Genomic DNA, 19,608 nt, shown 5'->3' on the forward strand with positions numbered 1-19,608 from the left:
AACTGCCATCTATCACATACTGTTGTTGTTGCAAAGTCCTCATCACTTCTATCTGTCTCTCCAACCGATCCACTCGATCTGATAAGATTCGCATCCAACAGCATTTATGGCAGATATAATCCGCAGTAACCGTTAAACTCTCTTTAAACTTAAACTTCCACATCCGACAAGAAGTACATATCACTGCAAAGGCCATTTTTGCTCCTTCACAATCTACAGACCCAGAAAATAACACCGTCTTATTCCTCTGCAACACACTGCACCAGGTTAAATTAAGAGCTATGGCTTGTATTTTAAGTTTAATCAAAAGACTTATCTCCAAAAACATATAATCAAGAAAAAACCCACTGTACTCACTAATACAGCCTTCCTGTTGGACAGACTTACAACAACAATTTATTTATCTGATTCTGTGTTGTGAACCGCCCAAACCGGATCCTCCAAGATTAGTTGTGAAGATGCAGTCCAATGTCCAGCGACACATGAATTCAACAACAGCAAAGGCAGTAACTGTGCAGGTTTTCTCTTTCCTTCCTTCCTTCCTTCCCTCCCTTTTCCCCTTTTTCCCTTCCCTCCCGCCATGTGCCTCCTGTGTCAGGACATTCAGTGTAGATCATTATGACTCAACATGGAGTCAAATGACCAACGTTTGTACTCCTTTTTGTATCTTTGTAAAGATTAATTTGTATCTCCAATGTTTGCAGTGCTATTGATGATTCATAAACTGCCATTATCCTTTCTTGTAGGCGCATTTTGGTTTGACTGTGTTGTTTATTGTATATTAATGTATTGTTTCAAGGATGTTTCCCTGTGCAGATGCTTAGACCTAGAGGAAACAGTTCAAAAATAAGGAATTTTCCATTTAAGAATGAGTTAGGAGTTTATTTGAGGATTGAGAGTTTGTGGAATTTTTTTCCTGGACAGTATTTTCGATTGTAGAATTGGTGAATATGTTTAATGCATATATAGATTCTTAATTAACAATTTGAGTCAAAGGATACAGGAGCTCGTGAGGAAAGTGAGCAGAAGCCGCAATTGGATTGAATGACAGAGGCATGTATGCTACTTTTGTAAGTTCTGCTGACGCTGGGTTCACATTGGAAAAACATCTATTCATCAAGAATTCAAAGAAAACCGGCAACATTTGCTAGTGCGGAGGATGCAAGATGTCGATTAAATAACCTTTATCTCATGTTTCATTGAACGCCTCAAGGGCACAGGATTTTTAAACTGCATATTATTTTTTCTTTTTGTACTAGACATTATCACCTTTTATAGCAGTTTTATTTTGATGCTTATTTTCTCAGGATTTGTAAATTGCTCCTTCACTTGAGAAATCTTGCAATTGGCTCTTTAGTTTTGATATTGGTGAACGAGTGAACTGTATTTTAATTGAAGTGAAATTTGCTGTACGTTAGAGCAAACAAAATCTTGTTGGCCAACCAAAAGGATTAAATAGTTAGGAGTGAATTCATCCTGCTTCACCTGGTTGAAACTCTGAATTGTTTTGTTTGCTTTAGTTTGACCTTAATTAAGTCTTAATCTAGCCAACAGTTATTCTGACTTCTTGTTCAACAGGAATTGCACAATTAACAAAGTTGTTCCTATTAGTTTTGGATGCTTCCCAATTGTGTTTCTTGTGTCTGATCTGTTTCAAAATGATGCTTTGTGTATTCTGAAACGCCTTTCTTCCTCCAGCACCTCTAATTGACTGCAAATGTTTAATTTTCCTCTTTCAAATTTAAACTTAAATTCAAAAACGTTTTCTAATAAATTTGCAGTTTATGAAATTGCACATATTTAAACTTAAATTATTTTTACTGTATTATGGATTGGCAACTTGTAGTAGAATTCCTACCCACATGTAAAGTTATCAAAGTACCTGTCATTTGTTGAAGTCATTAAAATTGTTTATGATATTAACATACCTACAGAATTCATGCAGTTGCCCTCCAGAACGACTTGTACTGTCAGTATATCCGATTATGAAGTAACAAGACTCAATCACTTAAGCGTTTATTTTATGTGTCAACCTCTGCATAAGTTAGTAACAACTTCAATCATATTCTCTCCAGGTTTTTTGTGTAGGTTGTTGTCATAGTAAACTGCTGCTGGTTTTTCAGAATACCTGCGTAATTAGAGGAACCTCGATTATCCGAACGAGATGGGTGGGCACAGTTTCGTTCGGATAATATGCCTTTCCTCTGAGTTTTGAAGTTTTTTTTAAGTCTGCTCCACATTCAGGAGACAAGGCAGCAGCCATCCGTCCACCCTGCCCCCTCTCCAGGGAAGCTAGACTGGATACGAACAACAAGATTGCTGCGTTTTTGGGGATGAGTCTCCAAATGGAGCACACACACACAACTCTTTACTGCAATTTTTTGACCGGTTCTGCGTTTGCACTATACAGGATGATGTTGAAGAGATTACCTGGGGAAACTGGGTTTAGGGTACACCCCTCTGTAGAGCTCCAGTGAAAGTGTTTGGGGAGTGGGGGGAGGGCAGCGGGAGAGAGTGCAGTCATTTGGAGGCAGTGCCTGTTTAATCACTGTAAACAAAAGACACGATCAGTGTTGGAAACAAGTCTTTGATGTAATATTTCGATCGGGACCTCAAGATCTCCTTCGGATAATGTTATTATAAGAAAAATAGCCTAGGAAATCATCGAAGGACAGTAGATATTTTGAATCAAATCACATCCAATTCAAGGAAAATATTTTCAATCCATTTAAACCAGTTAAAAAAATTAACTACTTACAGCCACTTCCTTTCCCGTAGTTACTTTGAAGTGCCATGATATCTTATACCTTTTAAGCAAGTGTTAAAATAGTGGGTGGAAAGGATTTTTTGAAAAGAGGAGAAACCTAGCTACATAAGATGAGCAGTGGAAACACTGGTCACAACTCCTTGGGAGGGAGTGAATGAATTGATTTGTAGCAAAATAAAGTAAGCTCGAGTGAAATTGCATTAAGCAAATCAGGCAGTATCTATATAGAGAAATACAGTTCATGTTTAGGTTATTGATATTTTGTCAATGGTTTAAAAAATAGAATTTTATTTCAGACGTTTATATGCGCCTATAGGCAAGGGCAGCATTTATTGCACATCTATATTTCACTTTGAAAGAGTGATGGTGAACTGCATTTTGAACCACTTCAGTTATTCTTTATGGTGCAAGGACTCTCTCAAGTCTAAGAGGGTGTTCCTGAGCTTTGTTCAAACTATGATAAGGGGATGATGATTGCTTTATTTTTTATATTTGGCTGATGTTGTCCTTGATGCTTCCATTTGCTGGCTGACAATTTCTATCCAGGCAATGGGCTTGGGAAGTGAACTTGTTGAAGCTTTTCACCTTGCAATTATCAGAACTAATACTTTTATTGGGGGAAGAAAAACTTGAAAAAGGAACACCAATTTTTACAGATTGAGAAAAAAGTGATTGGGGCCATGGGAGTGCAGCTGGAGCAGGTAGTTAAGCAAGTAGATTCTGATTAGTCAGTGTTGTCAGAATGTAGCAGAGATTGGTAGTTTCCATGATCCCATTTTATTTTCCCCAATGAGAAAATGCAGTGCATGTATAAGTTCCTTTTGACTACATAGATGGAGTTCTGTGTGTTAATTAGCGGCTTCTAGCACATGTAAATACGTCACACCATGAGCTCGACTGAAAATCTGAAATTGGTTTGCAATTTAATTGTGTAACGCTGTTAAACCTTAATAAAATGCTGCATTGCATCTTGTAGATACATACGTTGCCATTGTGTGTCAATGTTAGACCAAATTAGTATTTAAAATGCACTGGCTGCCATTCAAGTGGCTTGATTTGTGCTGAATGTGTTCAACTTCATAAATGTAGTGGATCTGCATTCATCTGGCAAGTGCAGCGTATTCTATAATTTTCAGATTTGTTTGTAGGTGGCGCAAAGGCTTTAGGGAATCTGGAGTCAGGTCACACTAATTGTAGAATATCCAATCTCCTGCAGGCACAGTTTTTGTGTTTGGTCCAATTAGGTTTCTGGTCAGTCATAAACTTTATGAATTCTTTGAGATTTTTAAGAACAAATAGCTGTCCTCCATTATTGAAGATGATGAGTTAATCCTTCTCACCTCACCTCCGATCCAAGTATTGTCTCAAGGGAGAAAATAAAGTGTTTACTGAAATAACATTCCATGTAAGCTCATACAAAATTGTGTTCTGATTCCTATTTCAGGTACGGGGTGTTGGAACAGGAGGCATTGTTTCTACTGCCTTTTGTCTGCTCTACAAGCTATTTACCCTAAAGTTAACTCGTAAACAAGTGATGGGTCTAATAACACATACTGATTCTCCGTACATCCGAGGTTTGGGATTCATGTATATTCGGTATGTCTGTTTTTTGTTATGAGCAATTGCTAAAAAATAGATAATGTAAAATAACGTGTATCTAAGTAGGGTTTATGTCGATTGTGCAAAATTAATTTTAACCAGTCTAAAGCATCAGAGGCATATGAGGCAGGTGATGGTAGAAGGGACCGTTGAACAGCGAATCAAGCCTCCATGCTAATGCTCCCTGCAAGCAACTCACGAAGCATTGATGCAATGCATCTTATACTTAAGAATTTTAAGAGATTTGTCTTGAGCCATCAGTCAGTGTGCTTCTGAATGTATTACAGTGATAGTTGGCTGCTGTACTTTAAACAACACATTAGTGTTCTAGACAATTTTCTGTTTAAAATGCTTGAAACGGAGGAATGATTTACTGTTGTGAGGGTGTGCACCAGAAAATGGGATCCACATGTTAAGATGTTAAGAGTCTGAAAGATAAGTTTGTTAGTCGGGACCTTCATTTGGTATGTATATGCTTTAGTTCGGTATGCAAAACAATTGTAATGTCAAGCTCTTAAGGGTGCTTTATTTTGGAAATGTGTAACTAAAGCATGAGCCCCTGTAAATACACTTGCTGCCTTACTTGGGGGTAAAAGTAGATATTCTGAATTTGCCATCTCCTGCATATGTGATTTGCCAATTCTCCTTAAGTCTGGCATTTGACATAGCATGGCTCCAGAGTCTATAAGTTGGGGAGCTATGTCAAGTGGCCAATATAGCTCCGATCTGCAGAAATCAAATTGTAATGTATCAGATTTAACATGCCCATCAGTGATAACTTGTTTTGTTTGTGTATTTGTAATATTTTGAATATCTTTTATTTTGAAGGTACACACAGCCCCCAGCTGATTTGTGGGATTGGTATGAACCTTTTTTAGATGATGAAGAGGTATGTTGGCAAGGATTGTGTTTTTCATTGTCTGGGCTTACAGACAAAAAGTTGGACTTTAGATTTATCTTTTTTCAAATGAATCTATCTCCTATGTATTGAATCATTCTAATATGTAGGTGTAAATGTTTGTATTCATCTGTGAGGAGTAATATTTTCAGTAAGTTTTGTGCTCATAATTCTGTTTTATTTGTTTTGTCCTGGATGCTGTGACTTAATAAATTGACTGATCCCATTAAGAATCAAATGTCATATAATTAGGGGACCCTCCAAGCCACTGAACCACTGTTCTGGAATCCTGTAGACTTGAATTCATGGGAATGTAGAGCTGACTACAGTTAATGCTTGTAAGAGACTCCTCTGCTAAGTCCAGTTTGATTTATTGCAGAATGGAAACTTGAGGTAAAAGAGACAGAGATGTACAGCATGGAAACAGACCCTTCGGTCCAACCCGTCCAAGCTGACCAGATATCCCAACCCGATCTAGTTCCACCTGCCAGCACCCGGCCCATATCCCCCCAAACCCTTCCTATTCATATACCATCCAAATGCTTCTTAAATGTTGCAATTGTACCAGCCTCCACCACTTCCTCTGGCAGCCATACACATACCACCCTCTGCGTGAAAAAATTGCCCCGTTGTTCTCTTTTATATCTTTCCCCTCTCACCCTAAACCTATGCTCTCTAGTTCTGGACTTCCTGACCCCAGGGAAAAGACTCTGCCTATTTACCTTATCCATGCCCCTCATAATTTTATAAACCTCTATAAGGTTACCCCTCAGCCTCCGATGCTCCAGAAAAAACAGCCCCAGCCTATTCAGCTTCTCCCTATAACTCAAATCCTTCAACCCTGGTAACATCCTTGTAATCTTTTCTGAACCCTTTCAAGTTTCACAACATCTTTCCGATAGGAAGGAGACCAGAATTGAACGAGGTCTCCTTAGTCCCAGAGGACCACAGAACTGCTCTCTCGTTAGAGATGACTGGTATTGATTTAACCTGAGGGTCGTCATACCTCAGGTGAGGTGAGAGGTTTAGAAGGAGGGTCCTTTGTGGTAACCTCAGCTTGTACATGAATTGAACCCATGCTGTTGGCATCGCTCTGCATTTCAAACCAGGCAAAAACAGTCATGCAGCCAGTTGAGACAACAAACCCCTTAGGTTCTTGGTAGAACATTTTAGTTCTCTGTTTAGGAAGTGAAGGGAGATCTTGGGTGCTGTTGTTGTAACAACATCCTGCACTATAAAATGAATATCATGCTATGGCTACCTGAATATAGTTGCCTCCAAAATGTGTTGCTTTTTAGATATAGAGATACTGAACATACAAAAAGGGACAGACAGTTGTCCTGGCACAGTGTAACGTGCACACTATACTGGATGGAAAGAGTTAGCAGTGACAATTTTTCATAACTGTTGACCAATTCAGGGAGAAACTGGAAAATTCTTCATCTCAAGCTAGTTGCAAGCCATCACGATAAATAGTAAAACAGCCACAATTTTTATGTTGAGATATTAAGTGTTCTTAGGATCTCAACTGCTTTGAATATGTATAGAAAATCAACATTCACTGCAGATGCTAGCAACTTAGTCACAGTTTGACAGTGAAAACTACTTCCTTACAACTAACCTGGACTCAGCAGTAGCATTTACACCATTGATTCGAAAATGTGTTCATTCAGACTCTGCGACAATGACTTGAGCACTTAGTCAAAGCTGACAGTGAAATGTAATACTAAAGGGCTGCTACCTTTGGAGGTCCTGCCTTTAGAATTAAGCATCAAATCAGAACTGTCCATCTCTTGCAGATGTTCCTGTAAGATGATGATCAGGGATGTTCTTCCCAGTACTCTGGCCAAAGTCATTAAAACTTATTTTCAGCTCTTGTATCTCATTGCTGTCACCAAGGCTCTGCATTGTGCAACTTAGCTCTCCCACAATTTCCCTACTTTACAATAGTGACTATACTTCCTAAAGTGTCTCATTAGCTGGAAAGCACATTGGGATGTCCTGAGATTGTGAAAGACGCTTTCTTTAATCTGCTGAAGTTTTATTTTTGATAAGCTGATTGTATGCTCTTATGTCTTAAATTTAATATCTGCTAATCCTTCCTGATTTAGGGAGTTCATCCTTCTTTTAACATCATTGATCGTGTCTCAAACTGTGCTTTTCCACTTTAAACATCACCAGCTCCACGTGTCTGTCATAGCTAATTTAATGGCTGTGGGTTTGTCAGGTTCGAAAGCCTTCCCTCTAAGTTGTTCCAAGGTTTCAATACCGCTATTGTGTCAGGATAAAAACCTGACAGTATGCTGGATATAATCTGGCTCAGACCTTCTGCATGTAGACCATAGGAAAGCATGAACATGTTGCAGTCTTCAAAGTTAGCAGACATCAGGAATAGGCACATTACCAGTATCAAGATTCTCCTGTGATCTAAACATGTAACACTATACACACCATTGTATCACTTGCAGTTTTTTCATGGTTTCTCAATGCAGTCAGAATTGCAGAGCTGTGAATGTTCTGTGTGTCAAAACTTCATTAAACACTGTATGGTGTGCAGTCTGGCCACCATATAAAAGGATTTAGGGGCACTGCAGGGAAGACTTACTAGGATGTCAGAAATATTTGGGTGCACCCATCAGGAAAAAATTGAGGGTATCTGTTGTCTCTTTTGAAGAATAAATAGTGACCCATTAGTAGCCATTAAAACTCTGAAAGGTTTTGATAGAATGCATCTGAGGGCAAGGGGTTTAGATGGTTGCATTGATGGATTTAGATAAGTAAAAATGAAATTAAAAAGTTGGCCTAGACTGCGTAGGCCAAAATGTTTGCTTCTGTGCTATTTATCCAGTATAATCCAATTATGGATTTATTCAGTTTGTTACTAAATTACAAAAGATGGTGAAAAGAAATGCGTGTCATTCAGATCTTTGCACACTCTGCCTTGCAATATCTGCTACTATTAAATTCTTAACTTTCTGCTTAAATTCTGAAAATAAACCAGGTTCACAGTTGGATCTGGCGACTGCACATATTGTTTAAAGTTTACTAGGTAATCTTTTGACAGAATAAGTCTCAAGCTTGGTGAATTTAAATTGTTTATACTTCATGGACAATTGTTTTTTATGTTAAAGTACAAACCCTGATTTTTACTATCTTCACATTTTATGTAAGCACATATATTAATTGGATGAAAACAGTGCTGATAAAGTAAACCTGGCAGCATCTGCACAGAGCGCGAAACATAATATTTCAAGTTGAAAATAATTGTTTTTTAGAACTGCAGTCATATTTGACTCATTAAGGTAGCTTCTCTTAGACAAATGCTGAGTTTTCCATCACTATAGCTTTATTTTCACATTTCTAGCAACCACAGCATTTTGCTGTTAATTTGTTAGCTTTATAGGTTACAGAAAATTGAGTCCAGATTACCATTATATCAACAAGTAGTGGTAATTCTGACTCCATGAAGGTATGGTCTTCATATGATATTACTCATAACTGCATTTTTTTAAAGGAAGATTTTACAATTTTGTTTTAACTCCTGGGAAAAGAACAGTACATTATTACACTACAGAATTTTGGACAGTGATTACCAGAGGTCATTGGTACCTATATGCAACAATTCATTCGCCATCCCTCTTAATTGCATAACTTGTAACATATAACATGAGGCAAAAAACTATCCTAGACGTTATTATGAACATTAACGAGAACATCTTGTTCTGGTGTAGTCTCTGTCTTTTTCCATGAAATGTCAGCAAAAAAAATTGATCTTTCTTTGAATTGATTTAATTCAAGTTTATATTTTGTGTGTAACAAATAGCTTACTCTGAATATCTTAAATATTTCCTATGTTTAAACTATTTGCTGGTGTTAGCTGTTCTTTGCTTCTACTTAAAGCTGTGCATTTAAAGTCTTGATTGGTTCCTTTTGTAATAATTTTAGTTATAGATGTATTAGGAAACTTATAAAATACATGCACAAAAGCATCCAGACTAAAATCCAGTTAATTTGTGGTTGTATTAAACCTATTTTGGGAAAAGGAAAGAAAGGTGATACAGCAGAGACTTTAATAGTTATGTAATTATTCCATCCATGTCACGGACGACTTAAAGTCAGAAGTCATACAACACCAGGCCAACAGTCACCTGACGAAGGAGCAGTGCTCCAAAAGCTTGTGATTTCAAATAAACCTGTTAGACTATAACATGGTTCCATGTGACTTATGACCTTGTCCGCCCTAGTCCAATACCAGCATCTCCACAACGTAGACATTTTAAACTGTATTTATTCATACCAACAAAAGTAACTATTACATTAAAAAGAACATTAGTTTCTGTTGAATGCGTTTAAGAAGTACTTTTTATTCTCCCTCCATTTTACCTATCTGCAGTGCCTTGGTAGTACTGGACGCGCTCTAAGTAGTGTACTGAAATGCACTGTTAAGACATGAAGCTACCATTCTGCCTGTGATTACATCTGCCACCATCGGAAATTAAAATTTGAGCCTGAGTTGAATGAAGCTCTGAGACTGCTAGCAAATAAGCTAATTGCCCTGTTTTCTTCTTTAGATCTTCATTGGGCAGCAGGTGAATTTGGAAATGTAGCTGAGCAACACTATTGATTAATGTGTGTGAGTGCAAGCGCTTATTTTATGTTTAGACTGTCTTTTTTGTTTTGCTAGCCTAATAAAATCTGATTTTCCTGTGTGCTTGCACTGTAGGTGGAAACTGACAATAGCTGACTAACATGTCCTGAGCTGTGAGAGGGCATGGCAAGGAGGCAATCATGCGGTAATGACCCTTTTCCAAAGATGATGGTCATTGTGGACAATACAGTTTCAAAATATATTATATTGAATGTTAATTGATAATACCTCACTGCTTCATGGCAGTTGGTTTGCTATTGCTTCAAAAAGTTGTTTTAATGTTAAGTTCAGTGAGGATCACAACATACAAGATGAAAATTGAACAGCGTGCCCTAGTTTTCAAATTTAGCTGTTATCCTTGTATCTTCGTAAATGCTAATTAAATTTGCATTGCTGGTACACTAAGTAATTTCTGTAAAATCCTACCAAGATGGGTTGTGGGAGGTTTTTCCAAGCAGGATTATTAAAATTCAGCTTTAGATCAAATATTATGGGGTTGCTTTGTCAGTCCTAGAATGGATTGTACCTAACATTTTACATGTACATGCAAAACAGTTTGCATAAAATGTTAGTGGATTACAAAGTTTCAATAGGAACAGTCTAATTTTTTAACCATTTTATTACAGGCCTCAACATTAATTTTGGGATAGGCTTGAAAGTTTTGCAGGTAGAACTGCATGTGAAAATGAGTAGTTTACATCAAAGGTAGTACATTCTTCTTAATCAAAAAGCTGGGGTTCTGCAATTGTTTCACATGCTAACTCAAATATTAAAGGTGAAAAATCTGTTTTACCAATAGTATGATAATTGTTATGTTTTTCAGGAGCTTGATGTAAAGGCTGGTGGAGGATGCGTCATGACAATAGGAGAGATGATTCGTTCTTTCCTTACTAAACTAGAATGGTTCTCTACCTTATTTCCAAGAATTCCAGTTCCTGTTCAAAAGAATTTGGACCAGTATCTTAAAACTCGACCAAGGAAGATTGCCAAAAAGGATGGGAAGGATAGCATGGAAGAGCCAGAGCGCCTTTCAGAGCGTAGACATTCAAGGTAATGCATTTGAAATTATTTAAATGCCACAGCATATGTTAAATATGCTACTTCTTAAAACATATATGGCAATTTTATTTTACTCTTTCAGGTCACCAAGAAGATCTCTTACTCCTCGTAAATCTCCTAGACGATCTAGAAGCAGAAGCCGTCATAGAGAAGGCCATGGCTCTTTTGGTTTTGATAAGGAATTAGAGAGAGAGAGAGAACGACAGAAAAGGGAACGAGAACAGATAAAAGACAGAGAGCGAAGTGAGAAGGATAGACATAAATCTAGAAGCACAGACCGAGGTTTAGACCGTAGGCGGAGCAGAAGCAGAGACCACCACAGAAGTCGAAGTAGAGATAAAAGAAGTACTAAAAAAGATAGAGAGAGGGAGAAGGAAAATGAAAGAAGTAGAAGGCGAGACAAAGATTATGAAAAGGACAAAGAAAGAGTGAGTGATCGAGACAGGGACAGAAATGTTGAGAAAGATTCTGAGAGATCAAGAGACCGGGATAAAAGAAGTCAATCAAAGACTGAAGACAGAAAACGTAAGGAAGAAAAAAGAGAAAAAGATGAAAAAAGACACAAGGATGATAAAAAGGATTCAAAAAAGGATAAAAGGCATAGTAGAAGCAGGAGCAGAGAGAAAAGGCATAGAAGCAATAGTCCTGGTAGGGGTCATGTCAGCAAACGTAGTAGAAGCAAAAGCAAAGAGAAATCTAAACATCGAAATGAACATAAAGAAAAATCAAATAAAAGAAGCATTAGCAGAGAAAGGACTGATGAGAATAATGGTGAACGGATAAAGAAACAGCGTAGTCATAGCAAAGAGAAAGCTCGCAAACGCAGTCAAAGTAAAGAACGATCTCACAAGCAAAGTCACAGTGATGGTAAGGACCATTCAAGCAAACTAAGCCGCCGAAGTCTCAGTACAGAAAGAGAGAACAAAAGCAATGCAGAAGGACTATTGCAAGGCAATACCACTGACAATGACTGAAATATTCTAAATCTCTAATTGTACAGTGAATAAATTGTTTTGCTTTTGAACATTTTTTAAAAATTGAATTATGCTATGGCTAGGATAAACACGTCTTCAAATTCCAGTAGCCTGCAGATGATATTTCCTGTTTGTAGGAAGTGCCTTTGGTATCCAACTGTTCAACTTACCACTGTAATTCAAGACCAACTTTATTCTGTACAATGTAGTTGATACAGATTTGTTTTTGTTTGAAATAATGTTTTTGCAAGTATACTATGTACATATGTTCTGAGAGTTTTAGTCATTGGCACAATTGCCATGTTGGTTCATTTTGTATGATGGGCAATAAACTGCCAGTACTTAAAACAGTTGTGTTAATACACTTATAGCATTTATGCCTGACATACTTGCCCTTGAGTACATATCTTTAAGTTCAACAGGATTGTATTGTTTTTTTTTTATTTATTTGATGAGACCATGCAAACCTTTGAGTTTTAGAAAAGAAGTGGATGGTGGCATTTTATTTGGGAGATATTACATTGACACAAAATTGGTATTTGTCTCCATGGCATTCGTGCAAATATTCTACATAGAAATAGCTAACTTAAAAAAAACACAGTATTAAAATGTATCACATTGTGTGAATAAGGAAGTTAGACTTGGCTTCTTAATATTATGCAGTAAATATCTTGCAAGGCTTTCTTTTGGCCTTGCATTTTCATTTTGTACCTTGACTAATTTAATGATATGTTCATTCTTTTAAAATATCAGAACATTGAGTGCTATAATGTGACATTCAGCATGGATCTATTTAATTTAAGTTTTAATGGACTAAATATAATTTCAAGCTTAAATACACTTTTATAAAACCATTGTAATTTGGTTATAGGAGAAAAGCAAGTTGATGCATTTTGTGGGTTTTTTTTGAGATGGTAGCGAGAGTGTTTTAATGGGTTGAACAGATTTGTTCATGGTCCGGGAATGTTTTAGGGTCTAAGAAGGCCTATCTATTTATTGTGATTTGCTGAAAACTTTTAATATAACATTGGAGAAAGGTTATCTTGATCCAGTAAAGAAATTCTGATTTTGGAGCTTACTTTTTGAAAGCTGATATTTACATTGACCCTCTGTACCTAATATCAATCAGTGGCAGTAGAATGAAATAAAGTGTAAGATTTCAAATTATTCCTCCTCATAAGAGGTATTTCACAAATGGTTAAAAAGCTGGTTTATACCTGCTCTGAAGTGTTTTAGTGGCAATGCATCTATGCCTAACTACTTTGGGACTCTCATATGAATGAATAATTCTCAAGTACAAAAATAATAAATGATCCACATAATACTAATTCCCTAACTTTGTACAGAGATGTTTTCCCCAGTTACTGAGGGGAAACATTGGTCAGGTGACATCAAGATGAGAATGCTTATTAGCCATGAGTGCATGAAAGACAAATGTTACATGATATTGGTGTATAATGTACAGTTTATTAAGGACATTTCAGAAAATGTGGAGGTCTTAATTCTTTAAAGGTGAAATCTATTAACATTAGGATTTGTGACTGTGTTAAGAGGTTATAGATTTGGACATTTGGGGAAACCTTTTAAGGTATTTAAGATTAGCAAAACTGCTAAGCACTGTTGATGACCAATTCTGCTTGAGAACTTAGTTTCTTCAGCACTGGAGCCTGAAACTAAGTGTTGGGTGTACTGTATGTGATCTATAAAGATAGCCGTAATTTTTTTTTTCCCCTGAGTGAGAGGACAAACGCATGGGAAAGCTACGGTTTGTTGAAATCTTGGGGCTACATTTTTGCTTCAGATGCTTCAAATGATATTTGGGTGGGCATTACACAACTGATTGGCATGTCAGCCATTGCTTTTATTTAACAAGTTCATTCAAAACCATGCCATTCATTTACCTGCTTCACAGGTAATTTTTTCAGCCTCAATTTTATATTTTTCAGATCCAACACACACTATTGGAGGAATGGTTCTGCTAAATGTAATTATTTTACTTGCTGTATTCACTGTAGTATGCCTTCTTATGAAAAAACTTGCAAAGGTTGCGCATGCAGTTCAATGTTTCTTCCACTGTTCTCAACAACCAAGTGTTCGTGGCATGAAAATTACACTGCATTTTAAGAACATTAACATTAAGGAACAAATGCTTTTGTGAGATTTAGTAGAGCAGCAAAAATGTACGGGTTCATTGATGTATTTAGAGGGTTCTAATAGGGTGACTCATACATATAGGAAGTGGCTTTTGTCAAAATTAACTGGAGTTAAAACTGAAATGATGATTTAATATAATCCAAAACCGACCCTTTGCAGCAATGTGGTTTATAGTAACCTTTTTTACTTGACCAAATATATTGTTTAAACACCCCAGAGAAATGCCATGGAGCTTGTATATAGGTGCTTCTGCAAATGTAGAATTGGAAAACAGCCATTCATGTCCCAGCCCACACAATTTTCTAAATCCCTTAAGCTTTACAACTAATTCCATTTGACTGAGAGAGAACCTGAATATCAATGCAGTGCAAGAGTTTTATTTTATATAAAACTCTTTTGAAAATTGTAATTATTTAAGCAACCCCTGGATTTTAATAAGGTTTTTATCGCTTAAATGAACAAATTCAGCTTTGCTAATTGCAGGACCACCTTTCTGGAGGATAAGTTCCACCACTCATTCAAATTCACAAGTGTTTCAAGTCACATATACGGTACTCAGAATTATTGCGCCAAGATAATAAAGGGCAAGTATTTATTTTTGCGGATGGAAAAAATACTCCAGTCCAATTGTTGTATGCCTGCTTTTGTGGCAAGAGTGGTAAAAACAATGACTGCAGATGCTGGAAAGCAGATTCTAAATCAGTGGTGCTGGAAGAGCACAGCAATTCAGGCAGCATCCAAGGAGCTTCGAAATCGACGTTTCGGGCAAAAGCCCTTCATCAGGAATAAAGGCAGAGAGCCTGAAGCGTGGAGAGATAAGCTAGAGGAGGGTGGGGGGGGGGATAGAGTAGCATAGAGTACAATAGGTCAGTGGGGGAGGAGATGAAGGTGATATGGAGGTGCTGGGCCTCCTTCACCGCCGCTCCCTCACCACCAGATGCCTGGAGGAAGAACGCCTCATCTTCTGCCTCGGAACACTTCAACCCCAGGGCATCAATGTGGATTTCACGAGTTTCCTCATTTCCCCTTCCCCCACCTCATCCTAGCTTCTAACCTCCAGTTTCTAACCTCCATGACCTGTCCGGACTTGTCCGACCTGCCCAGCTCCTTTTCCACCTATCCACTCCACCCTCTCCTCCCTGACCTATCACCTTCATCTCTTTCCCCCACTGACCTATTGTACTCTATGCTACTCTATCCCCACCCCACCCTCCTCTAGTTTATCTCTCCACGCTTCAGGCTCTCTGCCTTTATTCCTGATGAAGGGCTTTTGCCCGAAGCTTTGTGGCAAGAGTGTCAACTCCTACCATGTGCTTGATCTGAACCTTGGTGTATATCACGGTCATCATTAGCTTGGACGCAGTTAAATTGAAATTTATCTAAATATTGCCAGTTTCTTGGGTACAATGAATACCAAATTCTATGTATGAATGTTTGCATCTGATCTGTACTGGTGTAATATGTTCTGGTCCTCATTGTGGACGAGTAGCTGGTTGAAATTGGTATTCCATCAGGAGTTTTCTTATTGTGTAAACCATTGTTCTGGTTTTGATTAGATATTTTGATTTTACTGGGGTATAACTGGTACAGTAGAAGTGCCCTTTCCTCATTACTTAGCTCCATACCAGTGCTGTGGGTGCAATGGCCTCTGGAATTCTGAAGCAGGCCTAAAAATAATCCCAGTGTTGGCAGTGGCCCCTCTTAGGACCCCTGTTATAGTTGAGATCAAATGTTCTGTTGTATAAATCCATTTCTGTAGAATTCTGCCTTGCACTTCTTCAGGATTCCCTTGATATAATTTTGATGTTACAGCCTTTTCTGGGTTAAGTGCATAGCATGTCTCAACAATAGCACCAGTTACATGGCAAGCTTAACAAATACCTTTTAAGCTTATACGTTTGAGTGTTAAAATTCCCCTCCAGAGGTGTATCATGTTTATGCCAGGCTGACATTCCAGTTATTCTTGAAGTTTTGGTTCCCCTCATATGTGTCTACAATACAGAAAAAAAGCTCTTTCACTCATTGTGTCAAAAACAGCCACTTTTTAATTCCATTTTCCAGCACTCAGCCCAAAGCCTTATGTCTTGGCATTGGAAGAGTACATCTCAGTACTAAAATATTATGAGCATTTTTGTCCCTACCACCTTTTCAGACAGAGTTCCAGATTCCCACTACTAACTGACTGAAACTGTTAGAAGAGGATTAATTTCTTCTCACTTATTCAGCGTGCCTCTTGCCCTCCCTCTTCAGTTTCCTCTGCTCCAATTTTGCTTCATAACTAAAAGTCTCCAGCCTAGGCAACATCCTGCTAAATATCCTTTTGCACCCACTTCAGTGCTATCACATCTCTCCCACATTGGATTCCAGAACTGTGCATTAATAAATCTTAATAGTTTTCAGCATCACCTCCATACTCTTAAACTCTGACCTTGGTTTGCTGCTTTAACCCAACCACTTTATGGACTGGTGGATATGCATACCAAGGTCCTTCTGATTCTTGGTGATTCTAAGGGTTTACTGTCCTTCTATTCCTACGCCATGTTTTTCCTGCCAAAGTCTTCCTCTTGCTTATCTGCACTGAATTCTATTTAGCACGGATCAGACCATCAATAACAGATGTTTTCGAATGTTATCCTCATTATTTACCACCCCACCATTTTTGGTATCAGTTGTGAATTTATTGGTCAACACACCTATATTCAATTCTAAATCATTTTTAAGTTCAGTTGATTCTGCTATAGCACTTGTTTCTTCATGAATTGGTTTTAACGCGATTGAAAAAGTTACGAAGTTATTTGTAGAACACGTACTTTCCTTACCTGTATTGGCTTTGACGCGATTCCGGCCACAGTCGTTTAAATGGCGTTGCTATTGCTGCATTTTCTTATAACGCGAGATCGTGCAAGAATGGAACTACTCTGTTATGTTGAAACCGAGTGTGCCACAAACAACAAGGACCCTAGTGCATCACTTCAGATCCCCACGACCCAGACTTCCCGTGTTGACCAACTGCTTCCTAGCCACTCATTTGTGTTTCATGGCTTCAGTTTAATTACATAACCGTTTTATATATGTTATGCAATTAAATGTATGAGCGAACTTACAAATTATCCACAATACAGCTATGACTGCACTTCAGAAAGTACTTAATTGGATATAACGCCTTGTGACATACCAAGTTGCAAAATTGTTTCAGAGCGAATTCTTGCTTTCCTTCTGTTTGCTGTTGATCAAAGCTGAAGGTGCAAATTGAGTGGCAATGAATGAGGTGTTGGCATGAGACTAAGGCAGTGGCCCCTGAGATGATTATGGAGTTTGCTGCCCTGAGACAATTCTTCAAGTGCAGTAAGAACTCAATCCTTAATGCCATATGGAAGCAATGTCACACGGAGTCAAGTTCCCCACTCGTCACAGATGCTTTTACTGACTGCACCTTGGTGCTGTTCCACTCCCCAGGTTACTCCCAGTTTTGCAAGGAATGCAGAATACTTTGTTCATCTCACTTCGTTAACTTGAACTTTTTTTGGATCCCAAGTGCTATTCTCCAAAACTAATCCTCACCCCAAATTGTAATCCCCAGGCTCTACAGTCCCCAAACTTTATTTTGTATTTTTACTTGTGGTTGGACCTAAACTGTCAAGTTCAAATCTTGCTTAATGGTAGAATGTGTTACATCAAGTTCCTTAAGCGTAAGCAGGTTAATGAATGCATTTGTCATAATCTCTTTCTGAACAGGAAAAATTATTAGGCTAGAGAGACTGAGTAGCTGTAGTTTATTTTGGATTTATGAAGGATGCAATTTAGAATTTAACGCTTTATGACCATTTTCTCTTTGTATAAATAATCATCCTATTCACTGTATTGATAAAAAGCCAGTTTGATACTATTTTGTGGTCGTTCAAGCTCAAAGAAGTTGCATATATGCAGGGCATTCAAATCTCAAGGAGATTAAAATACCTAAAATGAAATCTCCATCTTTGTTAATGCAGTGAAGACATGTCATGAACGTGGAAATGATTTGTGTAGCATTTGGAAGACTTGTCAGTAAAAGAAAACATTGAATTCTACAATCAAGTAAAATATAAGTTTGACAAACGATGTATTCATATAGTAGACTACAATGAACATTGTACCCTGATCATGTAGTTGTACTGGCCCTATTTTTCCATAAACGAATGTCATGAGTGTTCTCTAGCTATTGTTTCCATACTGTCTACAGGCTTCGCTGGATACAAATTTGCTAGCACATTTCTGTTATTAATGGAATGTTAGTAACGATACAATTTTAATGAGGGTACAGAAATACAAAAAATCTGGGATTTAAATACGCAAATTCTTGAAATGGTAAAGTTATTAAAGCTGACGAGACATTTGCCCTTCAAAATAGAGGCATAGAATACAAAAGCAGTTCAAAGTGTCATGAGTTTGAACTTATTTCTTAAGTCTTAGGTCTTTAAACTTAAAGACTTATCCTTAAATCTAAGTCTTATGTCTTCGACTTAAGAAATAAGTCTAAGGAACTTGAATTCAAAGAGAGGGCTAAGGTTGATAAAACGAGACATCTTCTAAGGCAGATGAAACCGACTTCTAGTTAGAGAAATGGAGATGGGCCGTTTGAACCAGTTTGGAAAATGGTTCAAACACAGACAAGTGGCCAGATTTTCTACTAGCCGGAGAGTCGTTATGCAAATATAGATAAGAAATTGCGCCAGGGTACCTATGAAATCCCCATGACGCAGAGTCCAAAGGGATTGCTCATTTGCATTGAGTAATTCCTGTATGCCTGGTACCCTTCAAAAATCTCCGTTTAAATTTATGATTTGGAGAATTCCAGTGAGATTAAGTAAAATAATTACTCAAGAAAAATTAGGTTATTAAATATATAGTCTAACTCTTGAGTAACTCCCCTTAACAAGACTCCCATATTTACCTCTCTTAATTCCAACTATGCCTCCTCCAGACCCTAAACAGCACTAGATTCTAATCTGACATACCCCTTTGTATCTGACCACACCCCTGATGCCCCACTGCAGCAATTCTTGCCTCTCCAAGCTCGTTGCCAGACCTTGCCTCAGCCCCATCCAACACAAAGTACCCCTTCTCCTGTTGGACCCTACCCTGTCATGCCTGATTTCACCCACCTACCCTAACATTGCATCACTTACCTTCCCACTTTGCAGCCTGGCACCAATGTTGGCTCTAAGCTATGCATGTACATAGCAGCTCCAAGGTTCTGTGCCCAGAATTGGCATTGGCACACTAATCACTATCTGGCACCCCATGTCCTCACCTGCCTGGCACATAGAAATCTACTCATCCGGCATCCTATTCCTGATACCTCATAGCCTCCCCAGCTGTCACTCTACTCATATTGCATCCTGTTCACTTGGCACTTGCCTGTCACCCTGACCCTAACCCACTAGTATCATGCTCCTGGTACCCTACTAAGTGAACTATCTATCCTCTACTCATCTGGCATCCCATTTCAGATACCCTACCCCACCCCAGC

General features: G+C 38.0%; 1 protein-coding gene across 1 annotated transcript in view; it reads left to right on the forward strand.

The window, feature by feature from the left end:
- The window catches only part of prpf38b (pre-mRNA processing factor 38B), a 32,005-nt gene extending 19,712 nt beyond the window's left edge, over nt 1–12,293 (forward strand). Inside the window, exons 3-6 of the mRNA XM_043699697.1 lie at nt 4,212–4,363; nt 5,195–5,255; nt 10,736–10,962; nt 11,054–12,293. Coding sequence (XP_043555632.1) covers nt 4,212–4,363; nt 5,195–5,255; nt 10,736–10,962; nt 11,054–11,945 — 1,332 coding nt within the window. The 3' untranslated portion in view covers nt 11,946–12,293. The remainder of the gene's footprint in view (nt 1–4,211; nt 4,364–5,194; nt 5,256–10,735; nt 10,963–11,053) is intronic.
- Nucleotides 12,294–19,608: the final 7,315 nt, after the last annotated feature.

The sequence above is a fragment of the Chiloscyllium plagiosum genome, chromosome 11 (assembly GCF_004010195.1).
Source record: "Chiloscyllium plagiosum isolate BGI_BamShark_2017 chromosome 11, ASM401019v2, whole genome shotgun sequence".
Lineage (NCBI taxonomy): Eukaryota > Metazoa > Chordata > Chondrichthyes > Orectolobiformes > Hemiscylliidae > Chiloscyllium > Chiloscyllium plagiosum.